Source organism: Zonotrichia leucophrys, chromosome 4A (assembly GCF_028769735.1).
Source record: "Zonotrichia leucophrys gambelii isolate GWCS_2022_RI chromosome 4A, RI_Zleu_2.0, whole genome shotgun sequence".
Taxonomy (NCBI): domain Eukaryota; kingdom Metazoa; phylum Chordata; class Aves; order Passeriformes; family Passerellidae; genus Zonotrichia; species Zonotrichia leucophrys.
In genome coordinates, this window is record NC_088174.1 from 1,098,374 (window position 1) to 1,123,284 (window position 24,911).

General features: G+C 51.1%; 1 protein-coding gene across 1 annotated transcript; it reads right to left on the minus strand.

Moving 5' to 3' along the window:
- Positions 1 to 324: 324 nt before the first annotated feature.
- Positions 325 to 23,814, minus strand: LOC135447793 (exocyst complex component 1-like). Its single transcript, XM_064712867.1, has 16 exons — positions 23,782 to 23,814; positions 20,732 to 20,813; positions 18,257 to 18,519; positions 14,915 to 15,142; positions 13,579 to 13,711; positions 12,635 to 12,744; positions 11,781 to 11,921; positions 11,041 to 11,134; positions 6,978 to 7,087; positions 6,703 to 6,810; positions 6,158 to 6,228; positions 5,812 to 6,052; positions 5,241 to 5,424; positions 4,227 to 4,426; positions 1,287 to 1,481; positions 325 to 908 (listed from the first exon to the last, which is right to left on the minus strand). Exons 1-16 carry the CDS (start codon positions 23,812 to 23,814, stop codon positions 753 to 755), a joined length of 2,349 nt encoding a protein of 782 aa, XP_064568937.1. The 3' UTR covers positions 325 to 752.
- Positions 23,815 to 24,911: the final 1,097 nt, after the last annotated feature.

The following is a 24,911-nucleotide window of genomic DNA, read 5'->3' on the forward strand; positions in this document are numbered from 1 at the left end:
GTTCAAACTCTTCAGTTGTTTAGGAAGAAGGTTGTGACAGACAACATGTGAGCCCCATGATCACTCCAAGAAACAGAGACAACATTTACAGAATGACAATATATTGGTGAGTTGCTGTAGGAAGATTCCTACAAAAATGGGTTAAAAGCAGGCAATTCCCTGCAGGATCAGTTTGGATCTCTAGAACCGCACATTTCTCCACTCCACTTAAGATGTGAGTAAATCTGAGCTAAAAGCAATAAATCCATTAATATTTACAGCTCTGGACTTTCATCTGCTGGATGACTTTCAGTGCAGAGCCGAGGAGCAGCGCTGCCTGTTGGGATACCTGGATGTGGGAACACCTCTCACTCAGAGTGGTTCCATGTGGTTTAACCTCTGGTTTAGCACAGGCTCACTGAAATTCGAGCACAGAAAAGGAGAAAGTCCCTGGAGAGAAGACATTTTTCCACTGTGAATGTTTTGCTGGGGATTTGCGGCACCAACGTGCACTTAGGGGGAAATCTGAGGCTTGGAATGTCATTTCCTGGTGGCAGAATTATTTCCTGGAGGAGGGAAGTTGTGGTTTGGGTCTGACAACTCCACTTCCCCAAGAGAGATTTAGTCTAGGATCAACAGGTTGGAGATTGGGATTGAGTTCAGAGTAGGAACCCCAGTATCCAACTTGGGAATGGTTTTGTGTTCAGCTCCTCGGAGGTGTGGCTGCAGACAAGGATTCCTGAGCTGCTCCTGACATCCAGAGAGGGATTTCCCTACATGTTGGCCATGGTGATGGAGTTGAAGTAGCTCAGCAAGTCCTCCATGGTGAAGTCCAGGGCAATCCCTGCTCCTGCATAGCAGCGTTGGATGAGCTCCTCAAACTCTTGGTACTGCCGGATGAATCCCTGCTCCATGGCCTGCCACACCACCTGGAAAACCAAACACCCTGCTCCATGGGCTGCCACACCACCTGGAAAACCAAAACCCTGCTCCATGGGCTGCCACACCACCTGGAAAACCAGAACCCTGCTCCATGGGCTGCCACACCACCTGGAAAAGCAAAAACCTGATCCGGGGGCTGCCACACCACCTGGAAAACCAATAACCCCATTCCATGGCCTGCCACACCACCTGGAAAATCAAAAAATCTGCTCCATGGGCTGCCACACCATCTGGAAAAGCAGAACCCTGCTCCATGGGCTGCCACACCACCTGGAAAAGCAAACCTCAGCCCCTTCCCCTGCCCCTGAAGCCACCCAACCTGAATCCCAGCCATCCCAGTGTCACACCCATCCCACTCCAGTTACCGGCAGCAGATTTCCCTCAGGGGACAGATGTTTGTGCATTGTCCTGTAGAGGCTCTCCAGGGCCCTTTTGACTTCCTTGCCAGGATATTTTTCAATGACTTTCCGCAGTTCCTGCTTGCTGTAGGCCAGCTGGAAACTGAGCTCCTCTTCCTTCACCCCCTGGGCCAGGCGGGCCTTGACACCCTCGAAGAAATGCTGGGAAGGAAAAGGGAAAGGGAAAGGGAAAGGGAAAGGGAAAGGGAAAGGGAAAGGGAAAGGGAAAGGGAAAGGGAAAGGGAAAGGGAAAGGGAAAGAGACATCCCATGAGGAGGAGCCATCCCGAAGTGGATTCCTGCACCAGGGCTGACACCTGAGCGCTGCCCTCAGTTCCCATTTCTAATTCAGTTGAAATGAAGAATTTAGGGATGTTTCATGGAGTGCTGGAGATTTTTATCCTCCAGGAAAGCAGAACATTGGGAATTTCATGGTTCTCTCCCCTCCCTGCTAAACAAGCAGCATCCCTAAGGGTTGCAGGCCCATGGAGCAACGGGACTGCTGGAAAATCCCTCTGGTTCCTTGGTTCTCCCCCCAGTTTTCTCCCCACAGAGGGTCTGCAGCCAGAGGTGGGGAAGGGGGATCCCAGAACCTGCAGAGGTGTAAAGCAAAACCAGAATTTTCTCCGTTCTCCTGACATCTCTGCCAGAGCTGGACAGGAAACTCCACATCTGCTGTTAAACAAGGGAATAATCCCTTCCTTCATCCTCCTGCCTCTTCATACATCCCTAGAATCTGTTTGGGTACTCTGGCTGCAACCTGGCTGTGTAGAAATATCCTAAATCCCAAGGATTTTGAGCTCCCAAATGTAGGAATTGTTTCCAAGAACCAGGAACTGGCCTCTATATTACTTAAACTGTTGCAGACATCTTATGTGAAAAATCCTTTCCTTAGGATTTTTCCTCCTGAGAAGCTGACAGGCCCCAGGAACAAAATGTAAACAATGATTATCTGCTGCTGTGGAATGCAACAGGTGCATCTGTGATTGGTCTCATGTGGTTGTTTCTAATTAATGGCCAATCACAGTCAGCTGGCTTGGACTCTCTGTCCCAGACACAAACCTTTGTTATCATTTCATTCTTTTTCTATTCTTAGCTAGCCTTCTGATGAAATCCTTTCTTCTATTCTTTTAGTATAGTTTTAATATAATATATATCATAAAATAATAAATCAGCCTGCTGAAACACGGAGTCAGATCCTCATCTCTTCCTTCATCCTCAGACCCCTGTGAACACGGTCACACTTACACCTCTTTGCACCTCCTTGTGGTGAAGAGAAACTGGGAGAGCTGGAGAAGGCCATGCCAGGATTTTCAGGTGCTCTCATACCCCACTCACTTTGTTGTGAGCAATGAAATGATCTTTTCCCTTGGAAAAGGGAGGATTTGAAGCCATAGCAGAGCTCAGGTAGCACAAGACACGGAGCTGATTTTCCAGCCAAGGCAACAAATGTTTGACAGCAAGGACTGGAAACAAATTGGAAGTAACAGGTCCCATAAATAATTCCAGCTGAGCTCCATCTGCGAGACATTTTAGGGAGAGGAAGGAGCGGAAGAGCTGCAGCCTCGGGAAGGGGGGAATGTCTGTTTGAGTTAGCAGAGCCAGATGCTCTTAGCTCAGTTAACAAAGCAGCCACTGGGGAAGGGTTGGATGGATCAGCCCAGGCAGCTGTGAAAAAAGAGCTGGGATCTGCCAGATGCAGGCACGCAACTGGAGTGGGGATGGGAGCAAACTGGGAACGAACTGGGAGCAAACTGGGAGCAAACTGGGAGCAAAATAGGAACAAACTGGGAACAAACTGGGAGAAAACTGGGAGCAAACTGGGAATAAACTGGGAACAAGCTGGGAGCAAACTGGGAATAAACTGGGAGCAAACTGGGAACAAGCTGGGAGCAAACTGGAGCAAACTGGGAACAAGTGCAAACAACTGGGAGCAAACTGGGAACGAACTGGGAGCAAACTGGGAACAAAATGGGAATAAACCTGGGAGCAAACTGGGACCAAACTGGGAGCAAACTGGGAACAAAGTGCAAACAAACTGGGAGCAAACTGGGAACGAAACTGGAGCAAATAGACAAACTGGGACCAAACTGGGAGCAAACTGGGAACAAGCTCCCCAGCAATCCTCTGGAATTCTGCCCCCCTTGTCTTGGTCCACCGTGTGGAAATGGGCACGAGGACAAGGCAGCGGGAGAAGGAAAAACCCACACATGGTTTGGATTGTCAGAAGAGGGACTGGGAAAGGCTTCCTTGGGAAAGGAGGGCTGAGCACATTGTCTGGACATCAGGAACTTTTTCCAGTGAGAACAGGCTGGGATGGTCAATCAAATCTGCTCAGGGATGGGATGGAGTCCCAGCACTGGACAGGGAGCTACAGAATCCCATCCAAGCAGTGAAGTTTGCCCTGGGTGATCCTTGGGGATCCCTTCCAGCCTGGGGTTCTGTGGTGCTGCTGAGGTGGGACTGCACAGCCAGACCCAGCAGTGGTCAGGGAAGGGAGCACTGGAGAGGGCATTCCACATCTGCTGTGAAACAAGGGAATAATCCCTTCCTTCATCCTCCTGCCAAGAATCTGTTTGGGTACTCTGGCTGCAATTTTGCTGTGGAGAAATACCCTAAGTCCTAAGGATTTAGAGTTCCTAAATGTACAGACTGCTTCCAAGGAACAGGAATGGGCTCCTGCACTGTTCACACCCCTTTGCGCCTTCCCTTGGTGTCTGTGCTCAGACTGGCAGACCTGGAGGAGGCCATGCCAGGATTTTGGGAATCCCTGAGCAGAATGAAATCCAGGTGCTCTCATATCCTGTGACAACAAAGCAATATAATCCCAGACCGGATCCAGGGCAGGGAGATTTGAACACCAGTAAATCCAGAGTTTTGGGAAGAGCCCTTGGGGTCCTGTGCTCACCTTGAGCCTCTCCAGGGGCTGGCCCACGTGTGTGGAGATGTATTTCTCCATGTGCTCCCTGCACCTTTGCTTGGCCTCTCTCTTCTTGCCCTCCAGGCAGGGGATGTTCCTTTGGCACAGGAAGTTGTGGAGGTGGTGGAAGTTTTCCATCATCACCATATCCGTGTTCACCTTCAGGTTGGCTGAGGAGAGGCTGCTGACTGGGAAGGAAGGAGGGAGTCAGGGGTGGAGAGAAGCCCCTGCAGGCTCTCAGGAGGGATGTGCCCTTGGGATGGCTCATTTGAACCCTCTGACTTCAGAGGGAGACATTATAACACAAATCCCTGTCCATGATTCCCTGCCTGACCTGCTCCCCTGCCAACACTCCTGCAGCCTGGCATGGTCCATGGATTGTTGTCCATGTCCATGGATTTATCAGTGGGTCACCCCAGGCTCACCCACAGGTGGGAGCTGCCCCTCTGCACCACCTCCTGATCTGTGGTCAGAGCTGGGAATTCTGCAGCCCCTCAGGTCCTCTCCAGGCAGGAAAACAGGATATTTCCACTGACAGAAAGCTGAGGGCTCCAACTGGGACAACACAGGGATCTACTGGAAGCTCCCCACCCTGCTCTCCCAACCCCTCTCCCCCTACCAACACCCCTTGGTGCTTTTGGGGGATTTTTCTGGCTCCCAAGACCTTGTAAGAGGAGTCTGATCTGTGAGGAGCTCTCCCTCCACAGTGGGGCAGGAGATGTTGGAACCGGATCCAAAGCTGAGCCCTGTCACCCCTGGGGCATCCCCCCGTGACAGAGCACCCAGAATGTGCCTGGTGCTCCCAGGACCTTGCTCAGGGAAAGGGGTTTGAGGTGCAGGCTCAGGGGACAGGCTGCTCCCACCCTGCCACACCTGGGATGTGCAGAGGGATTTCAGTGCCAGGGTCAGGCAGCTCTCCCACCCTGCCCTGGTGGCCCAGCTGGTCACTCCTGCAGCTCAGGGGGACATTTCCTGCCCAGCACACCCAGCCCTGGCACTCACTGCTGCTGAGGACGCTGCTGGCCAGCCTGAGCAGGGCCCTGTCCAGCTCCCCCCGGCGCTGGCATGTCTGGAACATCTCCTCAGAGAGGGCCACCAGCTCCTGGAAGCGGCTGACACAGGGCAGGATCCCCCCTCTGGTCCTGCTGACAGGCTTGGCCTCCTCCATCTCCTTGCACAAGGTCCCCTGAGAATGACACAGAGGTGGCACCCTCAGATCTGGCTTTGTTTGGAGGAGCACAGGCCAGGAAACAAGGCAAGGAACAGGGTTTGGGAGGGCTTTGCCATTGACAGTGTCCCTGCAATCCCAAGAAGTGTGACACTCCCTGTTGGAGGCTGACATGGAGCTGTGCCATTGCCCAGGGAGATTTGGTGTCCCCATCCCTGCAGGTGTCCAAGCAACACCTGGATGGACACTCAGAGCTCTGGGCTGGGGACAAGCTGGGCATCAGGCACAGCTTGGACTCGGTGACCATGGAGGTCTTCTCCAGCCTCCATGGTTCTGTTTGGAAGGTTCCAGAAGAGTCAAACACCCCTCAGGTGTGTTGGGCTCCCTCCCACCACGGACACTCACGATGCATTTGTTGAGGTTGCTCTTGGCCAGGAGCAGCACGTTGCCCAGGAGGGAGTGCAGGAAGGACGAGGAGGGAGCTGAGGAAAGGCCCCAGGTGCCCAGCACGGAGTCACTCAGGGCCACCAGGACCTGCAGGCAGCCCAGGGGCTGAGCCTTGCTGCAGACATCCAGAAACGCCCTCAGCTCCGGCTCCAGGCAGCTGAAGATCTCGCTCAGCAGTTGGGTTGTGGCTTCTTCTGGCCTTAAAAACCAAACCAAAGCATGGGAAAGGTCAGGAATTAACTGGGAGGGGACACTCCAGCCTGTGTCCCATCAGTGCACCCAGGGTATCCCATCCCTCACGTACTGGCTCTGGCTCTTGGAGCAAGGAGGGTCCTCTGGAGCTGCTGTGGGCTCTCCTGCCTTAGTGGGAGATCCCTGAAAAAAGATTAGAGTGGAAATCATCAAAGGATCCCAGAGTGGTTTGGGATGGGCCCCAAACTCCTGGGCAGGGACACCTCCCACTGTCCCAGGTTGCTCCAAGCTCTGTCCAACCTGGCCTGGGACACTTCCAGAGATGGAGCAGCCACAGCTTCTCTGGGAATTCTATCCCAGCACCTCCCCCATCACAAGGAGGAATTCCTCCCCAGTATCCCAGCTAAACCCACCAAATGATGATTTATCTGCCCTCCCTCAGCCAGGAAAATGAGCTGTGGATTTATTTCTGCTGCCTCTTGTTCAATGCTTGGAGAGCCCTGATTTTCCTGGAGCTGTGAATTGAATTGCATTTCATTCTCCTCTGAAGCTTCCCCACGGCTGGTTCCTGGAGGATGGGAGCCCAGGAGAGCCCAGGATAATGGAGAATGGATAATGGAGAATGGAGAATGGGCCTGGAGAGGACACGGTGCTCACCCTCACCTCCATCTCCACGGAGCCACAGCCGAGGCAGAAGAATTCCTGCAGGAATTGCTGCTCCGAGGTGCAGAGGGGCTGCAGCTCGCTCAGCACCTGCTCCAACACCTGCTGAGAGACCACCTTTGGTCTGGGAGCCCTCTGGGACTCCCTGGGGACAGCGGAGCATCCCTGTGCCCACCCGAGGGGACGTGGGGAGCACAGAGAGCGCCTCAGCCCTGCCCAGGGAGGGACAGGAGCCCCTGAGGAGCCCTGAGGAGCCCTGAGCCCCTTACCCTGCTCATGCTCCCCCTGGCCAGGGCGCCCTCCTGGCTGTCCCTGCTCCTGGGGAGGCTCCACCGCGGCTGCCTGCTCCCTGCTGCCTTCTCCCACGTCTCCTGCAGACCTGCACGGGGTGTGGGGTGTCACAAACCTCCTCCCTCTGGCATTCTCCAGATCCTGAGCTCCTGGAGAGTCAAACTCTTAAATGCCTCTTTTTATGTCTGACCTCATAAATTGGTCTGTTCCTGTTGCATTCAGATAAATGGGGAATTCAGAAAAAAATTCCCATTTTTTTCACTGCCTCCTCACTTGTTTCTCCCTGTTTCTCATTGTTTTTGTTTCATTAAACTGCCTTTTGATTTCACTGATTGGGGTGTTTATCCCTTTGCTGCCTTGTGCTTACTCCTGACAGCTGGGTTGTGGAAAATCCCAGGGGATAAGAGAAGAGATCAGCACAAAAACCGGCAAAAGCCTCAGGAAATTTTTTTGGTGCCTCATTTTGATTGTAAATTGCCATAAAAAAAATCCAGGGGAGGTGGGAATGGCTTTTTTCTCAAAAAATGCCCTTTTAAAATGATAATATTTCACCTGGAAATAAATACATTTCTCCAACATTGGCAGTTTTAGCACTGGGGGCTTGGCCTGAGTGGAAAAGTTGAAAAAAATCCTTTGAAAGATGTGTTTAAAAAGCATTTTTCTACTCCCTGAAAGGAATCAGTGGGGAAACATCCAGATTATTTCCTAATTATTTCCAGAAATGGGAATCATTCCCCTATTCCAAAGGTTCTGGGGCAGTCAGGTCACCTCTCCATCAATCATAGTATCTCAAATATCTTTATTTGAGCCACTCCTGAAGGGTTTTCCCTTTGGGAAGGATTTGTGAGCTCCGTGCTCAGCAGGGATGAGGGATGAGCCAGCCCTGCTCACGACCTCAGCTTTGCTAAAACCAGGACTAAATTAAGGAGCTGCTGTCTGGCCTTTTTCTCACCATTTCATTATAATTTCACCAGCTGGGAAGTGACAAAACCGGGAAAAAAATAAATCTTCCAACAGCAAATGGGAAAGAATTCAACAAGCCTGCAGAAAATGGAATGGCAAAATGAGAAAGGACTTAATTACTGGCCCCTAATTAATTATAAACAGCTCGAGGTTGCCTTCTAAACTCACTCTCCCATCACATAAGGCAAGAAATCAGCAGGTGGTGCCATAAATAAAATCCTTTATGGGGGCAGGGAATCAACCCAAAAAATTTACTGGGATAATCAGGAGAAAGGAAATGGCCTGGACACCTGGACTGGAATATTTTCCAGCAGGGATGAGGGGTGTTTGACAGCAGGATGAGGGGTGTTTTGGGGCAAGGAGGAGGGATTTTTGATAGCAGGGATAAGGGATATTTTCCAGCAGGGATAAAGGGTGTTTTGGGGCAGGGATAAGAGACTTTATTTTCCAGCAGGGATGAGGGGTGTTTGACATCAGGGATGAGGGATGTTTTGAGGCAGGGATAAGGGATTTTTAACAGCAGGATGAGGAAAGTTTTGGGGCAGGGATGAGGGAAGTTTTGGGGCAGGGATAAGGGATATTTTCCAGCAGGGATGAGGGAAGTTTTGGGGCAGGGATGAGGGACATTTTCCAGCAGGGATGAGGGAAGTTTTGGGCAGGGATAAGGGATGTTTTGGGGCAGGGATGAGGGAAGTTTTTGGGCAGGGATGAGGGAAGTTTGACAGCAGGGATGAGGGATATTTTCCAACAGGAATGAGGGGTGTTTTGGGGCAGGGATGAGGGATGTTTTGGGGTAGGGATGAGGGATATTTTCCAGCAGGGATGAGGAGTATTTTGGGGCAGGAATGAGGGAAGCTTTTGGGGCAGGGATAAGGGATATTTTCCAGCAGGGATGAGGGGTATTTTGGGGCAGGAATGAGCGAAGTTTTTGGGGCAGGGATAAGGGATATTTTGCGGCAGGGATGAGGGATGCTTTGGGGCAGGGATGAGGGATATTTTTGGGCGGGTTTCCTCCCAGCCCAGGCTCCATCCATGAGCAGGAAGGCCCTTGGCTGAGGTTGCTGCAGAAGTTCAGCAGAGCCATTCCTGCCCTGCCAACCATCCCGGTGGCTCAGGCACTTCTGCAGGAATGCTGCAGGAGGAGGCTCCGGGAGCAGGGACAGCCCTGGGACAGCGTGAGCAGCACCCTGAGAGCCAGAACAGGAATTCTGGCCTGTCCTGGGGCTGGGCAGGGTCACCTTCCCCTGCTGTCCCCCTGCTGTCCCCCTGCTCTGCTGCAGTGATGGCACAGAGAGACAACGCCTGCCCCGGGGAAGGTGCCACCGCCTCTGTGGCACAAACTGCTAAAAATTCCCCCTTTTCTCACGAACTGTGAGGTTGTTCCAATGCTCTGCTCGCATCAAGGATGGGCTGAACAGCCCCTGGGGCTTCCTGCCTGTCCCAGACCTGTCCTCACCCTCTGGAGCAGAGCGGGGACATCCCAGGACAACAGAATCCACCCTGTCCTGCCCGTGGAGCAGCCCCAGTGCTGGGCAGGCACTTTGGGCTGATTTCTATTGGAGCAGGAACTCCTTGTAGCCTTCCAAGGGTTTTCTCCTGGGGTTTAATCTCTCCTGGGGTTTATAGATTCATGTAGAATTTAAAGATGGATAAAATACTGGAAGCAAATCCCAGTTTAGTGTTTATGGAAGGGGATAGGGCAGACTGGCTGCCACCCATACCCAGCACCATCTTTTGTTTAATTTAACAACTTTATTCCCATAAATGGTCCAGTGGTGCCCATTCAGGTGCCATTAGGACCATTTAGGTGAAATTTTCCTCCTTTTTTCCCCCAGACTGCTGTGCAGGTATTTGTGTCAGCACTCCCCATCCTGCCTTGATCCCAGGGTTTGAGATCCCTGTTTTCCCAGCACTGAGTGTCTTTCCCAGGGCAGTGATGCTGGAGGGGGTGGTGGGGATGGTTTTGAGTGTGAGGAACCCCAAAAGTGGGAGCCACCAAGCCCATTCCCTTCCTTCAGCTCCATCCCCTGGCTTGGGATCTGGACACTGGTGCTGAAGGAAGTGCAGAGCTGGAAGTGCTGACTCTGATGGACAAAACAAACCAGCCTGACCTTCAAACTGGGCCAAACTGGCCTGGAAATTTCCATTACAGCCCTTTGTTTTGCTGAGGGAAAATGTGACTTGTGGGCCATAAAAAATTTCCAGAGGAGACAGATCAGTTTCTCTTTTTATCTTCAGAAACACCTGACTGGAATATATTGAGTCAGACCCAGCGATTTGGGTGGAAATGAGCACCTTGGGACAGCAGGGCCTGGCAGTCAGCTCGCTGTGAAATCATTCCATAAATATTGCTGTGAATTCCCTCTGTCTCCTGGGACAGGCTTGTGTCTGGGGAATCCTGCATGAAAGATGGACCAGGCTTTAGAGAATCCTAAAATCCAGGAATGATTTGGGTTGGGTGACCAAAAAATCATCTCATATCTGTGCTATGGGCAGGGACACCTTCCACTCACTATCCCAGGTTGCTCCAAGCCTGTCCGACATGGTCTGGAACATTTCCAGGGATGGGGAAATTACAGGGTGTTCCCGGAGCCTCCTCCAGGCTGAACAACCCCAGATCCCTCAGGGTGTCCTCACGGGAGAGGAAGGGAAGAGAAAACCAGGTGGGGTTTTTTCAGGAGATAATGGTGGAGTGGGAATCTCTGAGAGTCAGGGAGAAGGGAGCTGACAACAGGTTTTGTTTTCCAGGCTTTTCTGCATCCCCCTCTCTCTCCTGTGGCTGCTTGGAACACGATCCCAGCCACCGGTGTGTCATTCCTGAGCCCTGCACAGGGAAGGACGCCAAAGCTCCAGCTCTGAGGAGCAGCTGAACAAAAGTGGGGAGTTCATGGAGCTGAGGCTCTCCCCAGCACTGCCTGGAGTGGAGCAGAGCTGGATTTTCCCTCCTGCCACCTGCAGAGCCAGGAAACAAAGCGCTGGAGCAAGCCTGGGGAGCCACCTGTGCTGGAGGGGACTGTCCCCATCCCGGGGTGCCCAACCCTGCCCAGCAGCACCGAGGGCACATTTTGAACCACTCACTTCCTTTTCTTCTTCCTGACAGGGAGATCTTGGCCTGCTCGAAAAGGGCTCTGATTTCCCGCTCGTAGAGCCTGCCAAGGTTCTGGGAATACACCTGGAATGGGGAGGAAAGGACAGGTAAGAGCAAAAAGTGAAGATTTGGGCATTTCAGATCATTCACTTCAGCACTATCCTGGCACCCCTCTGTTGCAGAAATCTTTTATGAAAAACCTTTTCCTTAGGATTTTTTCTCCTGAGAAGCTGAAAGGCCTCAGGAACAAAATGCAAACAATGGTTATATGCTGCTGTGAAATGCAACACGTGCATCTGGGATTGGTCTCATGTGGTTGTTTCTAATTAATGGCCAATCACAGTCAGCTGGTTCGGACAGAGAGCCGAGCCACAAGCCTTTGTTATCATTCTTTCTTTTTCTATTCTTAGCTGGCCTTCTGATGAAATCCTTTCTTCTATTATTTTAGTATAGTTTTAATGTAATATATATCATAAAATAATAAATCAGCCTTCTGAAACATGAAGTCAGATCCTCATGTCTTCCCTCACCCTCATACCCCTGTGAACACCGTCACACCCCTCAGGTTCCCTTTGGGCACAGAGCTCCAGGCTGGCCAGACATCCCCAGAACCCCTGCAATCTCAGGTGTCTCACGGCTCTGGTGAGAGCCAGACCCCACCAGGAGCTCCCCACTGGACCTGCTGCCCCCAGGGAAGGTCTGCAGGGCCTGCTGAGGGTCTCAGCCCTACCTTGGGGAGGTCCCAGAACAAAGCAGGGTTGGAGCTCCTCAGCCAGGCCATGAGGGGGGTGAAGGGCAGCAGCTCCTCGTGGTGGGCTCTGTGCCCTGGGGCAGCCACGGTGCCACCAAGAGCAGGGACCTGGGAATTGCCCTGAAGGGAGAGAAATGACAGAAAAAATTCACATAAAACAGCTTGGAAAATCTGCTGGGACACTGCACCTGCAGGGTTGTGCAGGTGGAATGGGAGCGGGGCAGGTTTGGAGCAGATCCAGATGGAAAAGTTGGCTCAGGGATGCGCCCAGCCAAGGTCTGCAAATCTCCAAGGATGGAAATCCCACAGCTCCTTCCCGGCTCCCTTCTCAGAACCACTGCTTGAAACCAAACACTAAGGATTTAGGGAAGTAAGGATTTGGGAATTGCTCCTTTCCACAGAAGGAAATCTCTAGAATTCCTGCCCACAGGGATCTTGTCCATCAAATCTTTCAAACTGCCAGATCAGTGCTGGCAGGTGTTAATCAAAGGATCACAGTATTGGGGTTTACCCTGGGATTTTAGGTTACAAACAGATCAACAACCCCCAAAATAAAATAAGGAAACCCAAACAAAATATCTCCAGGCCTGAGGATTTAAGGAATGCCATTTAAGGAATGCCACCAGAGGAATTTTGGGAACATGGATTGCTCCTAAACCCCTGGAAAATTATCCTGAGGGCTGAGGGACGATGACAAAGGGAAGGTATGAGGGGAGATCCCTTTGGAGAGACAATTTGGGACAATCCTGTCACAGCAGCACCTCCTGCACCACTGGCCCAACCTCCCCAGAATATTCCAATTTCCCAGGATTTTAGGGAAGAGTGGGGCCCACCTGCAGCTCGAAGATGTTGGTGATGTGGCTGATGAAGGAGCTCTCAAAGTTCTGCTTGAGGGTTTCAAACAGGATCAGCTGCTCAGCCACTGCCTGCAGCTTCCGGTAACCTCGGGGGAAAAAAAGGATATTTTGGGATTTGGGGAGATCTGGGAAGCTGCAGACCCACACCCCTCAGAAAACTGGGAACTCAGACAGAAGTCTTGAGATAAATCCACCCAAAAGCTGAGGAAGGAGCAAAAGCTTTCTTGTGGTACCAAGTGTGACCGTGTTCACAGGGATTTTCAGATGAGGGAAGAGATGAGGATCTGACTCCATATTTCAGAAGGCTTGATTTATTATTTTATCATATATATTACATTAAAACTATACTAAAAGAATAGAAGAAAAAGTTCTCATCAGAAGGCTGGCTAAGAATAGAAAAGAATTAATAACAAAGGCTTGTGTCTCGGACAGAGAGAGAGCCAGCTGACTGTGATTGGCCATTAATTAGAAACAACCCCATGAGACCAATCACAGATGCACCTGTTGCATTCCACAGCAGCAGATAATCATTGTTTACATTTTGTTCCTGAGGCTTCTCAGGAGGAAAAATCCTAAGGAAAGGATTTTTAATGAAAATATGTCTGCGACAACCAAGGAAATACAGACAAGGAGTGGAAAATAAAATTTAAAAAATAAAAATAATCCATGGGTCCAGCCTCAGCCAAGGAGACACGCCCAGTCTCACCGCAAGGAAAACTTGGGATTTCCTGCCAGGATCAAGTCCCTGCACACTTCCAGGGATCCAAAACCTCCCCCATCCTGCCACAATGAGCTGCTGTTTTCCACAGACAGCACCGGCCAGGATTTCCAACCACAGCTTCCCCAGCTCCTTCCCGAGCTCCAGGAGGTGCCCACCCCTGTCAGGGGATCCCGAGGGAGGAATCCCTGCTCCTACTCACAGGGCTGGATGGGGAGCTCCATGCAGGAGGACAGAGCCTGGGCTGCGGCCGTGCAGGCCGCGATGGCTGCGGGGCTGGACAGGTCTGCCCTGCTCAGGGCGGCACAGTGCTCCCTGCTCAGCTGCAACTGGGTCTGCAACACAGCCAGAGCACGGATAGACACAGCCAAACACAGATAGACACAGCTAAACACAGCCAGAGCACAGATAGACACAGCTAAACACAGATAAACACAGCTAAACACAGCCAGAGCACGGATAGACACAGCTAAACACAGATAAACACAGCTAAACACAGCCAGAGCACGGATAGACACAGCCAAACACAGATAAACACAGCTAAACACAGCCAGAGCACGGATAGACACAGCTAGACACAGCTAAACACAGCTAAACACAGCCAGAGCATGGATAGACACAGCTAAACACAGCCAAACACAGCCAGAGCACAGCTCACATACAGCCAGAGCACAGCTAAACACAGCTAAACACAGCCAGGGCACAGATAAACACACAGAGCAAAACTTACATACAGCCAGAGAGCACAGCTAAACACAACTAAACACAGCCAAACACAGCCAGAGCATGGCTAAACACAGCCAGAGCACAGATAAACACAGCCAAACACAGGAAAACACAGCCAAACACAGCCAGAGCACAGCTAAACACAGGAAAACACAGCCAGAGCACAGCTAAACACAGCCAAACAAAGAGCACAGCTCACATACAGCCAGAGCACAGCTCACACACAACCAGCCCCTCATCCCTGCCATTGCATCCCTTCCCATCCATTCTCATCCCATCCCATCCCTTTCTACCCCATCCCATCCCATCCCATCCCATCCCATCCCATCCCATCCCATCCCATCCCATCCCATCCCATCCCATCCCATCCCATCCCACTGGGAATGCTGCTGGCTGGTAGAGCTCAGTGCTGCCCTCAGCAGCAGCTGCTGTGTCCATCAGGAAATCCATGGAAATCCCCCATGAAAACCAATGTTCTGCTCAGGAACAGCTGCACTGGTGGACGAGGAAGGCCTGGTGTTGCAAGCTCTGCCTCTAATTAATTAATTAGTTTGTTAATTGCTGGGTTTGCATTCCCAGATCATGGTTATTTAATCAGCTTTGTCATTCTTAGTCCTGCCCTGGAAAAGGCCTTTCAGAGCCCCCTCTGGGCCATGGTGAGGGTGCTGCTGATCCCAGCCCTTCTCTGGGCTTGCAGCACCATTTCCCAGTGCCCTTGCAGACAATCAGAGCTCTCAGTGTTTAAAATTCCCTGGAAGTGTTTCCCAGCAGATTCACCAGCTGAAGATTAATGTCCCTGCGAGCCCACGCACCGTGAGGAGCAGGATCTCATCCATCAGCCTGCTCCTGTTGGAGGCCAGGCGCTGCAGCAGGGAGCTCTCCTGGTGGATGAGGTCCATCCTCTGCCTCACAGCGCCCAGCATCTCCTCACACACCTGCAGGCTCTGCTCCAGCCTGCCCACCTCGGCCAGGGCCTCGTCCAGGGCGCCCATCAGCTGCGCCAGCTGCTGCTCCGAGGACAGGATGGCGTGGAGGTTGGCCTGTGGGAAATGGGAGCACAGGGGTTCAGAGCTGGGTATGGATGTGTCACCATGCTGGGGTCAATTGTCCTGTCTGTCACCCTCTGAGGCACAGCAGGGATGGTGTCGCTGTAACCTGCAGGGTGTTGGTGGGAGTGCCACTGTCCCACCCTGGCCAAATGCCACCTGTGTGTCCCAAGGGCACACAGAACCCTGCCCTGGGCAAGGGGTCCCCTCAGGGCACCTCCAGCTGCCCCAGCAAGCAAATTCCTGGGGAATATCCAGGAAAATCTGAGCAGAAAAATCTCCATCCTTCTGGAGAGGCCACCAAGCCCTGCTGGATGTGTGTCCTGGGAATGTCACTGAGGGAGTGTCCAACCCTCCCCTCCACAAGTGGTGGAGTGTCCTGAAGACCCGAGTGTCCATCACACGAGATTTCAGAGAATCCCAGTCTGGTTTGGGGTGGGAAGGGACCTAAAAGTTCTTCTCATTCCATCCCATGGCAGGGACACCTTCCACCATCCCAGGCTGCTCCAAGCCCTGTCCAACCTGGCCTTGGGCACTGCCAGGGATCCAGGGTGGGCACCTGTGCCAGGGCTGCCCACCCTGCCAAGGAACAATTCCCAATTCCCAATCTCCCATCCAGCCCTGCCCTCTGGCAGTGGGAGCCATTCCCTGTGTCCTGTCCCTCCATCCTTGTCCCCAGTCCCTCTGCAGCTCTCCTGGAGCCCCTGCAGGCCCTGGCAGGGCTCTGAGCTCCCCCATCCAGGTGGACACTCCCAGCTCTCCCAGCCTCTCTAACCATGGACACTCATCTCCAAAAGCACCAGCTCCAAATTTTCTTCCTGCCACACCCAGGGACCGCATCCCACCCCATCCCACCCCATCCCACCCCATCCCATCCCATCCCATCCCACCAGCTCTGCCCAGAGCTTCCCATTTATTAATTGCTCTTTAATGAGAGCCAGAATCCTCCCCCATGCCTGTCCCTGCCACTCCTCCATGCTGTCACCCCATGGAGCATCCCTGATGGGACAGGGCTGTGGGAAGGGCTCTCCAGAGGCTCCAGGAACAGGAATAAAATCCAGCCACAGCACAGAGCTGCTGGGAGCTGCCTGCAGCTCCACATGTGCTGGGATCCTGGAATTCTGCAGGAATATCAATGTCCAAATCAGAGCCTTTGGCCTCCCGGTGTCCTGGCCGTGCCATCCTTCCCTTTGCAGAAATCAGCTTTTCCTCGCTGCCAGTACAGGGATTTCTGTGACTCCCAGAACAGCTGGGTGAGAGGAGGGTGATTAATATGGGAGAGGAAGCCAAGGTGCTATCACTGGGATGTGGGGAAAATATTGAAATGGATGCATGTGCTGGTCTAACTTGCTGGGATTAATAACATTTAATATTGGAGATTAAGGCTCGGAAATGGAAATGCTCATTAATTAATTTGTATTAGAGGGAAGTCACATTTATTCATTAGAGGGCATTAAAATAATGTATTCAACGGTGCCTTTCATCTCAAAAAAAGTAATAAAGATGTATTTGTTGCTCTCCCAGGGTGTTTTACAGCTGGGAACAGTCACAAAGTGCCTGAATTCCTTGCCAGGAGCTGGCAGGAACAAACCTCAGGAGTTTGGGCTTCCAGATTAACTTCCAAGTGTAATAAATCATATATGGGAATACAGCAGACTCTGCAGCTAAAGGAGGTTCGATTTAGGGTTTGTGGTTTCTTGTATGGCTTAAGATATTTCCTTTGGCTTATTTTTCCCCTGTTTTTCCTTGGCTACCAACCATAAAATCCCAGATATTTTAGCAGAAGATAAGTGCTCAAAGCAGCTTTCCTAGGTTTTTTTGTTCCAGCACTTAAAGGAGAAATTTCCTCTGCAGAAATGCAATAAATCACAGCAACCCCAATGGAGTCAGTAAAGCTCAGTAGTCAGAAGCCATGGAATGGTTGGGGTTGGAAAGGACCTTAAAGCCCATCCAGTTCCATCCACCCAGGGGTGGGAGCCAGGGATACTGAGGGATCCTTTTCCAGGCGACCCTTGAGCTCCTTGGTTTCATTTCCTCCCTTTCCCTTCCAAATCCATGGAAAACCACAGAATCCTGGAACGGTTTGGGATGGGAGGGACCTCAAAGCCCATTTTGTCCCAACACCTTCCACCATCCCAGGCTGCCCCAAGCCCCATCCAACCTGGCCTTGGACACTTCCAGGGATCCAGGGGCAGCCACAGCTGCTCTGGGCACCTGTGCCAGGGCCTGCCCACCCTCACAAGGAATTCTGGAAATATTCTGTCCCTTTTCCACTGGCCCTTCCTGCTGGTTTATATTTTCCTTTTCAATCCCCTTCCAGCTCTGTTTTATTTTTCTCCCCTTTTCACTCTCCCTGGATCCTGCTGTTCCTTCTGTAGGGACCCCTTTTGTCCCTTCCCCTTCCTCAGGCAGCCGCAGAGCCCCCCACAGTCAGACCCTTCCCTTCCCTTCCCTTCCCTTCCCTTCCCTTCCCTTCCCTTCCCTTCCCTTCCCTTCCCTTCCCTTCCCTTCCCTTCCCTTCCCAAACCTTCCCTTCCCAAACCTTCCCTTCCCAAACCTTCCAAACCTTCCCTTCCCAAACCTTCCCTTCCCTTACCTTCCCTTCCTCCTTCCCTTCCCTTACCTTCCTACCTTCCTTCCTTCCCTTCCTTCCCTTCCTTCCTTCCCTCCCTCCCTTCCCTCCCGAACCTTCCCTTCCCTTCCCTTTCTTCCCTTCCCTTCAAACTCCTTCCTTCCTTCCAACCTTCCCTCCTTCCCAAACTTCCCAAACTTCCAACTTCCCAAACCTTCCCAAACCTTCCCTTCCCAAACCTTCCCAGAATGTTCCTGGAACCTTCCCTTCCTGGAACCTTCCTTTCCCGGAACCTTTCTGAAACCTTCTTGGAACTTTCCCTTCCCAAACCTTCCCAAACCTTCCCTGAACCTTCTTGGAACCTTCCCTGAACCTTCCTGGAACATTGCCTTCCCTGAACCTTCCCTTAACTTCCCTTCCCGGAACTTCCCCTTCCCTTTCCCTTTCCTCCCAGAATTTCTCCCCGAGCAAAGTGCAGAGCTGCTGATGCCCAGAGCCTCATCCCCTCCTTCCAGGCACCTCCATGGCTCCGTTACCTCCTCCAGCTCCCGCAGCTCCCGCTCCAGGTGCTCGGCAAAGGCCACGGAGTGGCTCAGCAGGGGCTCCTCGTGCTCCTCCAGCAGCGCCAGCACAGCCACGGCCTCCGCCGGGCTCAGACCCTCCTGCAGCCCATCCTCAGCCCGTTCCTGCCTGTCCTGGTGCATCCTCAGGGCTGCTCTCCTCACAGACTGCAGCAGGCACAGCTCTCTCTCAGGATCTTCCCTGGGCAAACCAGGAATCCTCTCTCTCAGGATTTTTCCTGGGCAAGGCAGTGAGAAGCACAGAGAGAAGAAGAATGGTGGTGTTTGAGGGTCCACAGGATGAGGGAAGGGATGAGAATCTTGACTCCATGTTTCAGAAGGCTGATTTATTATTATATGATATGTATTATATTAAAAGAAAATTATATACTAAAACTATACTAAAAAAAAGAGAAAGGAGACATCAGAAGGCTAGCAAAGAATTGTGACGGTGTTCGCAGGGGTCTGAGGATGAGGAAAGAGATGAGGATCTGACTCCATGTTTCAGAAGGCTTGCTTTATTTTTTTAATATATATTATATTAAAATTATACTAAAAGAATAGAAAAAGGATTTCATCAGAAGGCTGGCTAAGAATAGAAAAAAAAGAATCATAACAAAGGCTTGTGGCTCAGACTCTCTGTCCGAGCCAGCTGACTGTGATTGTCCATTAATTAGAAACAGCCAACATGAGACCAATCCCAGATGCACCTGTTGCATTCTACAGCAGCAGATAACCATTGTTTACATTTTGTTCCTGAGGCCTTTCAGCTTCTCAGGAGGAAAAATCCTAAGGAAAGGATTTTTCATAAAAGATGTCTGTGACAATGAATAATAAAAACCTGTGACTGGTCACAGCCTTCACACAGCTGGACCATGATTGGTCATCAAGAAGAAACAATGCACATGAGACCAATCAAAGATGCACCTGTTGGTGAACCATCTCTAGACCACATCCCACAGTCATCAGATAGTTATTGTTTACATTTCTTTTCTGAGGCTTCTCAGCTCCTCAGGAGAAAAATCCTAGTGAAAAGATTTTCATTAAATATCACAGCAACAGAAGAGAAAACAATTCTTATCTCTACTTGCTGCTCCTGTTGTTTTTGCACATGTGGAATGTGTTATGGATCTTGTTTGCCCAAAGGGATTTGTTAATTGGACACCAGTGAGGGGTGTTTGGCTTCTTTGGCCAGTTAGGTCAAAACTGTGTCCTGCCTGTCTCTGACAGCCACAGGTTTTTCTTTAGTAACTTAGTAGTATAGTACACTTAGTAGTACCTTAGTAGTATACTACTACTATACTTAGTAGTATCGTATCTCTTTAGTATGGTACAGTATCTCTTTAATATGTAATTTAGTGTAGTATTAGTGTAATATAGTATAGCTCAATAAAGCATTGGTTCAGCCTGCTGGAATCATGGAGTCAGAGCACATTATTCCTGCTTGGGGACATTACTTGGGTACATCCCTGTGTGGTGGGGATGGCCAGAGCCCTTTGCTGAGGCCATTTCAGCAGCTCTGCTCAAATCAGGGCCTGCTGAGGCCAAAGGGGGAGTCCAGCAGGTGGAAAAGATCATGAAATGAGGCAGAGAAAGATGGGTGTGGGATGAAGGGTCAGCTTTGCAAGAGGGACAAAACAGACACTGGGGCTGGGCTGGGATTTTCCTTGCTCAGGTCTCCAGGATTGTGTGCTGGGCCATCCTGATGTGCCACACAAAGCTGGGACAAATTCCAGAGGTGAAGAAACTCCTCGATTTAAATTAGAAACTGCTCTGATTTAAAGTAGACACGAGGAAGAAGGGTTTGATAATGAGGATGGGGATGCCCTGACACCCATTTCTATAGGAACCGTGGCTGATCCCGGATCCCTGGCAGTGCCCAAGGCCAGGCTGGACGCTGGGATTAGAGCAGCCTGGGACAGTGGGAGGTGTCCCTGTCCATGGTCCTTAAGGTCCCTTCCAACCCAAACCCATGTTTTTCTATGGAACGGACTGAAAGTCCTCTGTTGGGGAGTTAAATATACATACAAATAATGCATATATAAAATACATTTTATATTCACAGATGTATTTACTCCTTGATGAGGGGATATCACCAGGCTCCTGCCCTGGTGTTACCAACCCTCATCTGCCCAAACCAGAGACTCCTGAAAATGAGATAAATTGTTTTTATTCCCAGCCTGGCTCTGTGTATCCATGGGCAGTGGATCAATCAATGGCTGTGCCACCAGGCACCCAAACCCAGCTCCTGCTGCTCCAGACACCACCTCACCCTGTCCCACCACCCTCATTCACTGCCTGAATTTATTCACCTTTCACTGACAAGACACTGCAAAAAGCTCAGAGTGCTCAGAGTGGGACAAGGCCATTAATTAATTCACTAATTACCTTCCACTGCACTGGAGGGGACGTTCACAAAGGGGACAGCACCGGTTCAGTTTCCACAAGCACTGAGGAAGGTCTCCTTCTCCTCCAAGCTGCTGGAGATCCACTTGTAAAACGTCTCCAAGCGAAGCTCACAGTCCAGGCTGGCCTAGACATCCACAGGTAATTAACACATCAATTAACGAGGTTCAACCAGTCCTGGTCCAGCACTGCTCATTGAATTCCACATTACAGAACCCCTTCACCTTTTCCTGCAGTTTTGGGGGATGAGTGATGAGTTTTGAGAGTGCCAGTGGCAGATGCTTGGGATGAAAAGCAGAGTTCTGGTGCCTGCAGGATTCCCTGGCAGCTCCAGGATCCCATGATTCAGCAGCTCCCCGAGCTGCAGGCTGGATGCACAGCCCTGTGTTTAACAGCCCTTGAAGGAGCTGCTGTCCCTGCTCTCCTCTAATGGCTTTGGGATTATTCAGAGCGTTGGCACTTCCAGCACCCTGCAGGAATGAGCTGGAAATGCTGAGTGGGAAAGGGTGAGCAACTGGAGAGAAGGATTTGGGATAAATCCAGCACCCACCCCACCCCCAGTGCAGATATTCCCCCTGCAATCCCCATCCTGCTGGGATCTCCTCACTCCAGACTGGGGATGCTCAGAGAAACCCCAGAAAGGCTTCCCAAAGCTCAGTCCAGAAATCCCTTTGGAGGCAATGTGGATAATCTGGGTAACCCAGCATCCCATGTCCTGGCAGGGAAGGAAAATGGACAGGCAGGAAACACTCCTGGCATTTCCCACGTAGTTTCCATCCATACGAATGTTCCCATCATCTCCAGCCACACGAGGTGCAGTTTTGCCACTAAGCTTCATGTAAGTGCAAGGAACAATGGAGGCTGCTGAACTTGGAATATCCCACAGCTGGAAATTCCTCCCTGCACTATCCCAGCTCTGCAGCACAGCCTGACCCTCCTGGAGAATTTCTAATTATGGGTACTAATCACCCTCACAGCCATGGGGAGCTGATTGGGGTCACTGCAGTCCTCAGACGTGCTCACCCCTGGCCAGGTTGCTCCAAAATACCTTGAAGTGACACTTCCAGCCGGGTGCCAGCCCCTGGGATGGCACAGAATTTCGTGAGGAGCTATTAAAGCAGGGACACGTTAATTAATCGCCTCATGAATATTCATGATGTTTTGGTCAAGGCAGCTGGAGGTTCAGCCGGGCTGGATCTGCTGTGTCAGCGTTTGCTGCTGCCAGGGAAAGCCTGGTTTGAATTCCAGCTGCTGAGGGGGTCCCATCTGAGGGGTGAGAGGGATAATTCTGGGTAATTCTGCAGGCAGGGAGCCAGGAAGGGGCAAGGAGGAGGCTCCAGGCCTGGTGAGGGGAAGGGACAATCAGAGACTCAAGGAATGGCTTGGGATGGAAGGGACCTTAAAGCCCATTTTGTTCCAACACTTTCCACTATCCAGGCTGCTCCCAGCCCCATCCAGCCTGGCCTTGGGCACTGCCAGGGATCCAGGGGCAGCCACAGCTGAATTGTTTCCTTTCAGGGAACAATTCCCATTTCCCAACATCCCATCCATCCCTGCCCTCTGGCAGTGGGAGCCATTCCTGTGTCCTGGCACCAGCAGAGGAGGATGTGGAGGGGTCACCCTGCTCATCCTGCTCATCCTGCCTGCAGGAAGGTGAAAGGACAGGAGGCTGCAATCTAAAAATACATCTGGGAAGGCAAAGAGCTGCCTGAGCTAAAGGACAGCAAAAGGGGAGTGATGGGGGCAGGAATGCAGGCTGGGAATCACAGGAAGGAGAACCAGGTCCTCTCTCTGCCTCCCAGGGGCAGGTGGGCAAAAATACACCAATATTTCAGATCAGTATGATCAGTTTATCCCATGGGATGTCAAATGAGGGGGAAAGACTGAAAATCCAGGAGGTATCTCCTACTCTGAATTCCCGAGGAGCCAAAGCAGTTGCAGGAGTCAGGCTCACCTGCTAAAGGAATTCTCAGGTGTGGTGGGAGCTCCTGATCTCCTCGTGTGTGGGAAATGTGAGATAATGAGGGGTCACAGCAGATCTGGTATCTGCATTGGGATTTTTCCTGCCAGCCATGCAGTACTTCATTTGCTCTGCATGTAAAACCGGGAAGCTGCTCTTTCTCCCATTTATTTTCACGTTTGTGAAACCCCAGGCGTGTTGCCAAAGCCTCTGGAACATTCCCATTAATAAAAACCCTCATTATCCCAATGTTAACGATGTTCTGCCAGCCCCAGCAGCAGAAAGGGAGAACCTCATCCAAGCTGCACTTCCCCAAAACCTTAATGCCACCCTAAAGGCACAAATTCCTGCTGACTCCAGCCCTCCATAATCCCTCCTTCAGTAAATCCAATCTTTAAATCCCTTGTGGAGTTGTGTGTTGAGGAGCTTTGTCCCCGTGGCCAGATGGGCTGCTGCAAACAGCTCCAGAGCTCCTGGGCCTTCCCTGGGAGCTGTGTCCATGCACCTCCAGGGAATCATGGAACAGGCTTGGAAAAGGACTCCAAAATCAAGTCCAGCCACTGTGACTGCTCAGCCACGCTCGGGTATTGGCCAGGTCAGTTCTTTGGCCAGAGTGACTTTCCTAAATTAGAGATGGAGGATCCAGGAGGGAAGGAAACCCCTCAGCATCCCCTCAGCATCTGGGACATGGGGACATCTCCCTGCCAAACACAGCCAGGATGGAGAGAGGATCCACACAAGCTCCGGCTGCCCCATCCCTGGAGTGCTGGAGCACCCTGGGCTCTGGAATGTTCCCTGCCCACTGCAGGGGGAATGGGATGGGCTGCAAGGTCCCTTCCAACCCAAACCACTCTGGAATTCTGGCACTCCCAGCTCTCAGGGAGATGGGTTGGAAGACACCCTAAAGCTCCTCTCCTTCCCACCCCTACCATGGGGTATTGGGGTATATAACCCCTACCATGGTATATAACCCCTGCCATGGGGGTATTGGGGTATATAACCCCTGCCATGGTATATAACCCCTACCATGGGGGTATTGGGGTATATAACCCCTACCATGGGGGTATTGGGGTATATAACCCCTGCCATGGGGGTATTGGGGTATATAACCCCTACCATGGTATATAACCCCTACCATGGGGCTATTGGGGTATATACCTCCTGCCATGGGGGTATTGGGGTATATAACCCCTACCATGGGGGTATTGGGGTATATAAGCCCTACCATGGGGGTATTGGGGTATATAACCCCTACCATGGGATATTGGAGTATATAACCCCTGCCATGGTATATAACCCCTAGCATGGGGATATTGGGGTATATAATCCCTGCCATGGGGGTATTGGGGTATATAACCCCTACCATGGGGTATTAGGGTATATAACCCTACTATGGGGGTATTGGGGTATATAACCCCTGCCATGGGGTATTGGGGTATATAACCCCTACCATGGTATATAATCCCTGCCATGGGGGTATTGGGGTATATAACCCCTGCCATGGGGGTATTGGGGTATATAACCCCTACCATGGTATATAATCCCTGCCATGGGGGTATTGGGGTATATAACCCCTACCATGGGGTATTGGGGTATATAACCCCTACCATGGTATATAACCCCTGCCATGGGGGTATTGGGGTATATAACCCCTACCATGGGGGTATTGGGGTATATAACCCCTCCAGATGTTACTGGGGTGCTTCTCCATTCTCAGCAGACCCAGCAATATCAGGATTCCCAGCAATCCAAGGCCTGGATAAACACTTGGAGACCACCAGCCATCCTTTGACAACCTCTGAGCTGTGTGGGGAGGGGAAAAACTGAGGGGCTACAACTGAAACATCGGGTTTTGTAAATATTTGAGTGAGAACCAGGGGTAAATAAAAATAAAGACTGCAGGAAAATAAAATAAAATAAAATAAAATAAAATAAAATAAAATAAAATAAAATAAAATAAAATAAAATAAAATAAAATAAAATAATATTTACAACAGGCACTGGGAATGTTTGGGAGGAGGATTAATCCAGCACCCACCAGCTTTCACAGCCTCTGTGCTGCATGGGGAGGGGAAAAGCCAAGGGGCTACAACTGAAACATCGGGTTTTGCAAATATTTGAGTGAGAACCAGGGGCAAATAAAAATACAGAGTTCAGGAAATTAATATAATAATAATAATAACAACAACAACAACAAGAGGCACTGGGAATGTTTGGGAGGAGGAATTTGTTGTTGGATTTGTGGCTTTGCACTGAACTGAAAGC

Bases quoted from the DNA above. Each gene is read 5' to 3' on its own strand.
- LOC135447793 (XM_064712867.1), bottom strand. From the start codon at position 23,814: ATGGCAGGAGGTATATACCCCAATAGCCCCATG. The intron at 20,814-23,781 runs GTAGGGGTTATA...GTGGATGTCTAG, and splicing joins TATACCCCAATAGCCCCATG to GCCAGCCTGGACTGTGAGCT. The intron at 11,922-12,634 runs GTGGGCCCCACT...CTCTCCCTTCAG, and splicing joins CCAACATCTTCGAGCTGCAG to GGCAATTCCCAGGTCCCTGC.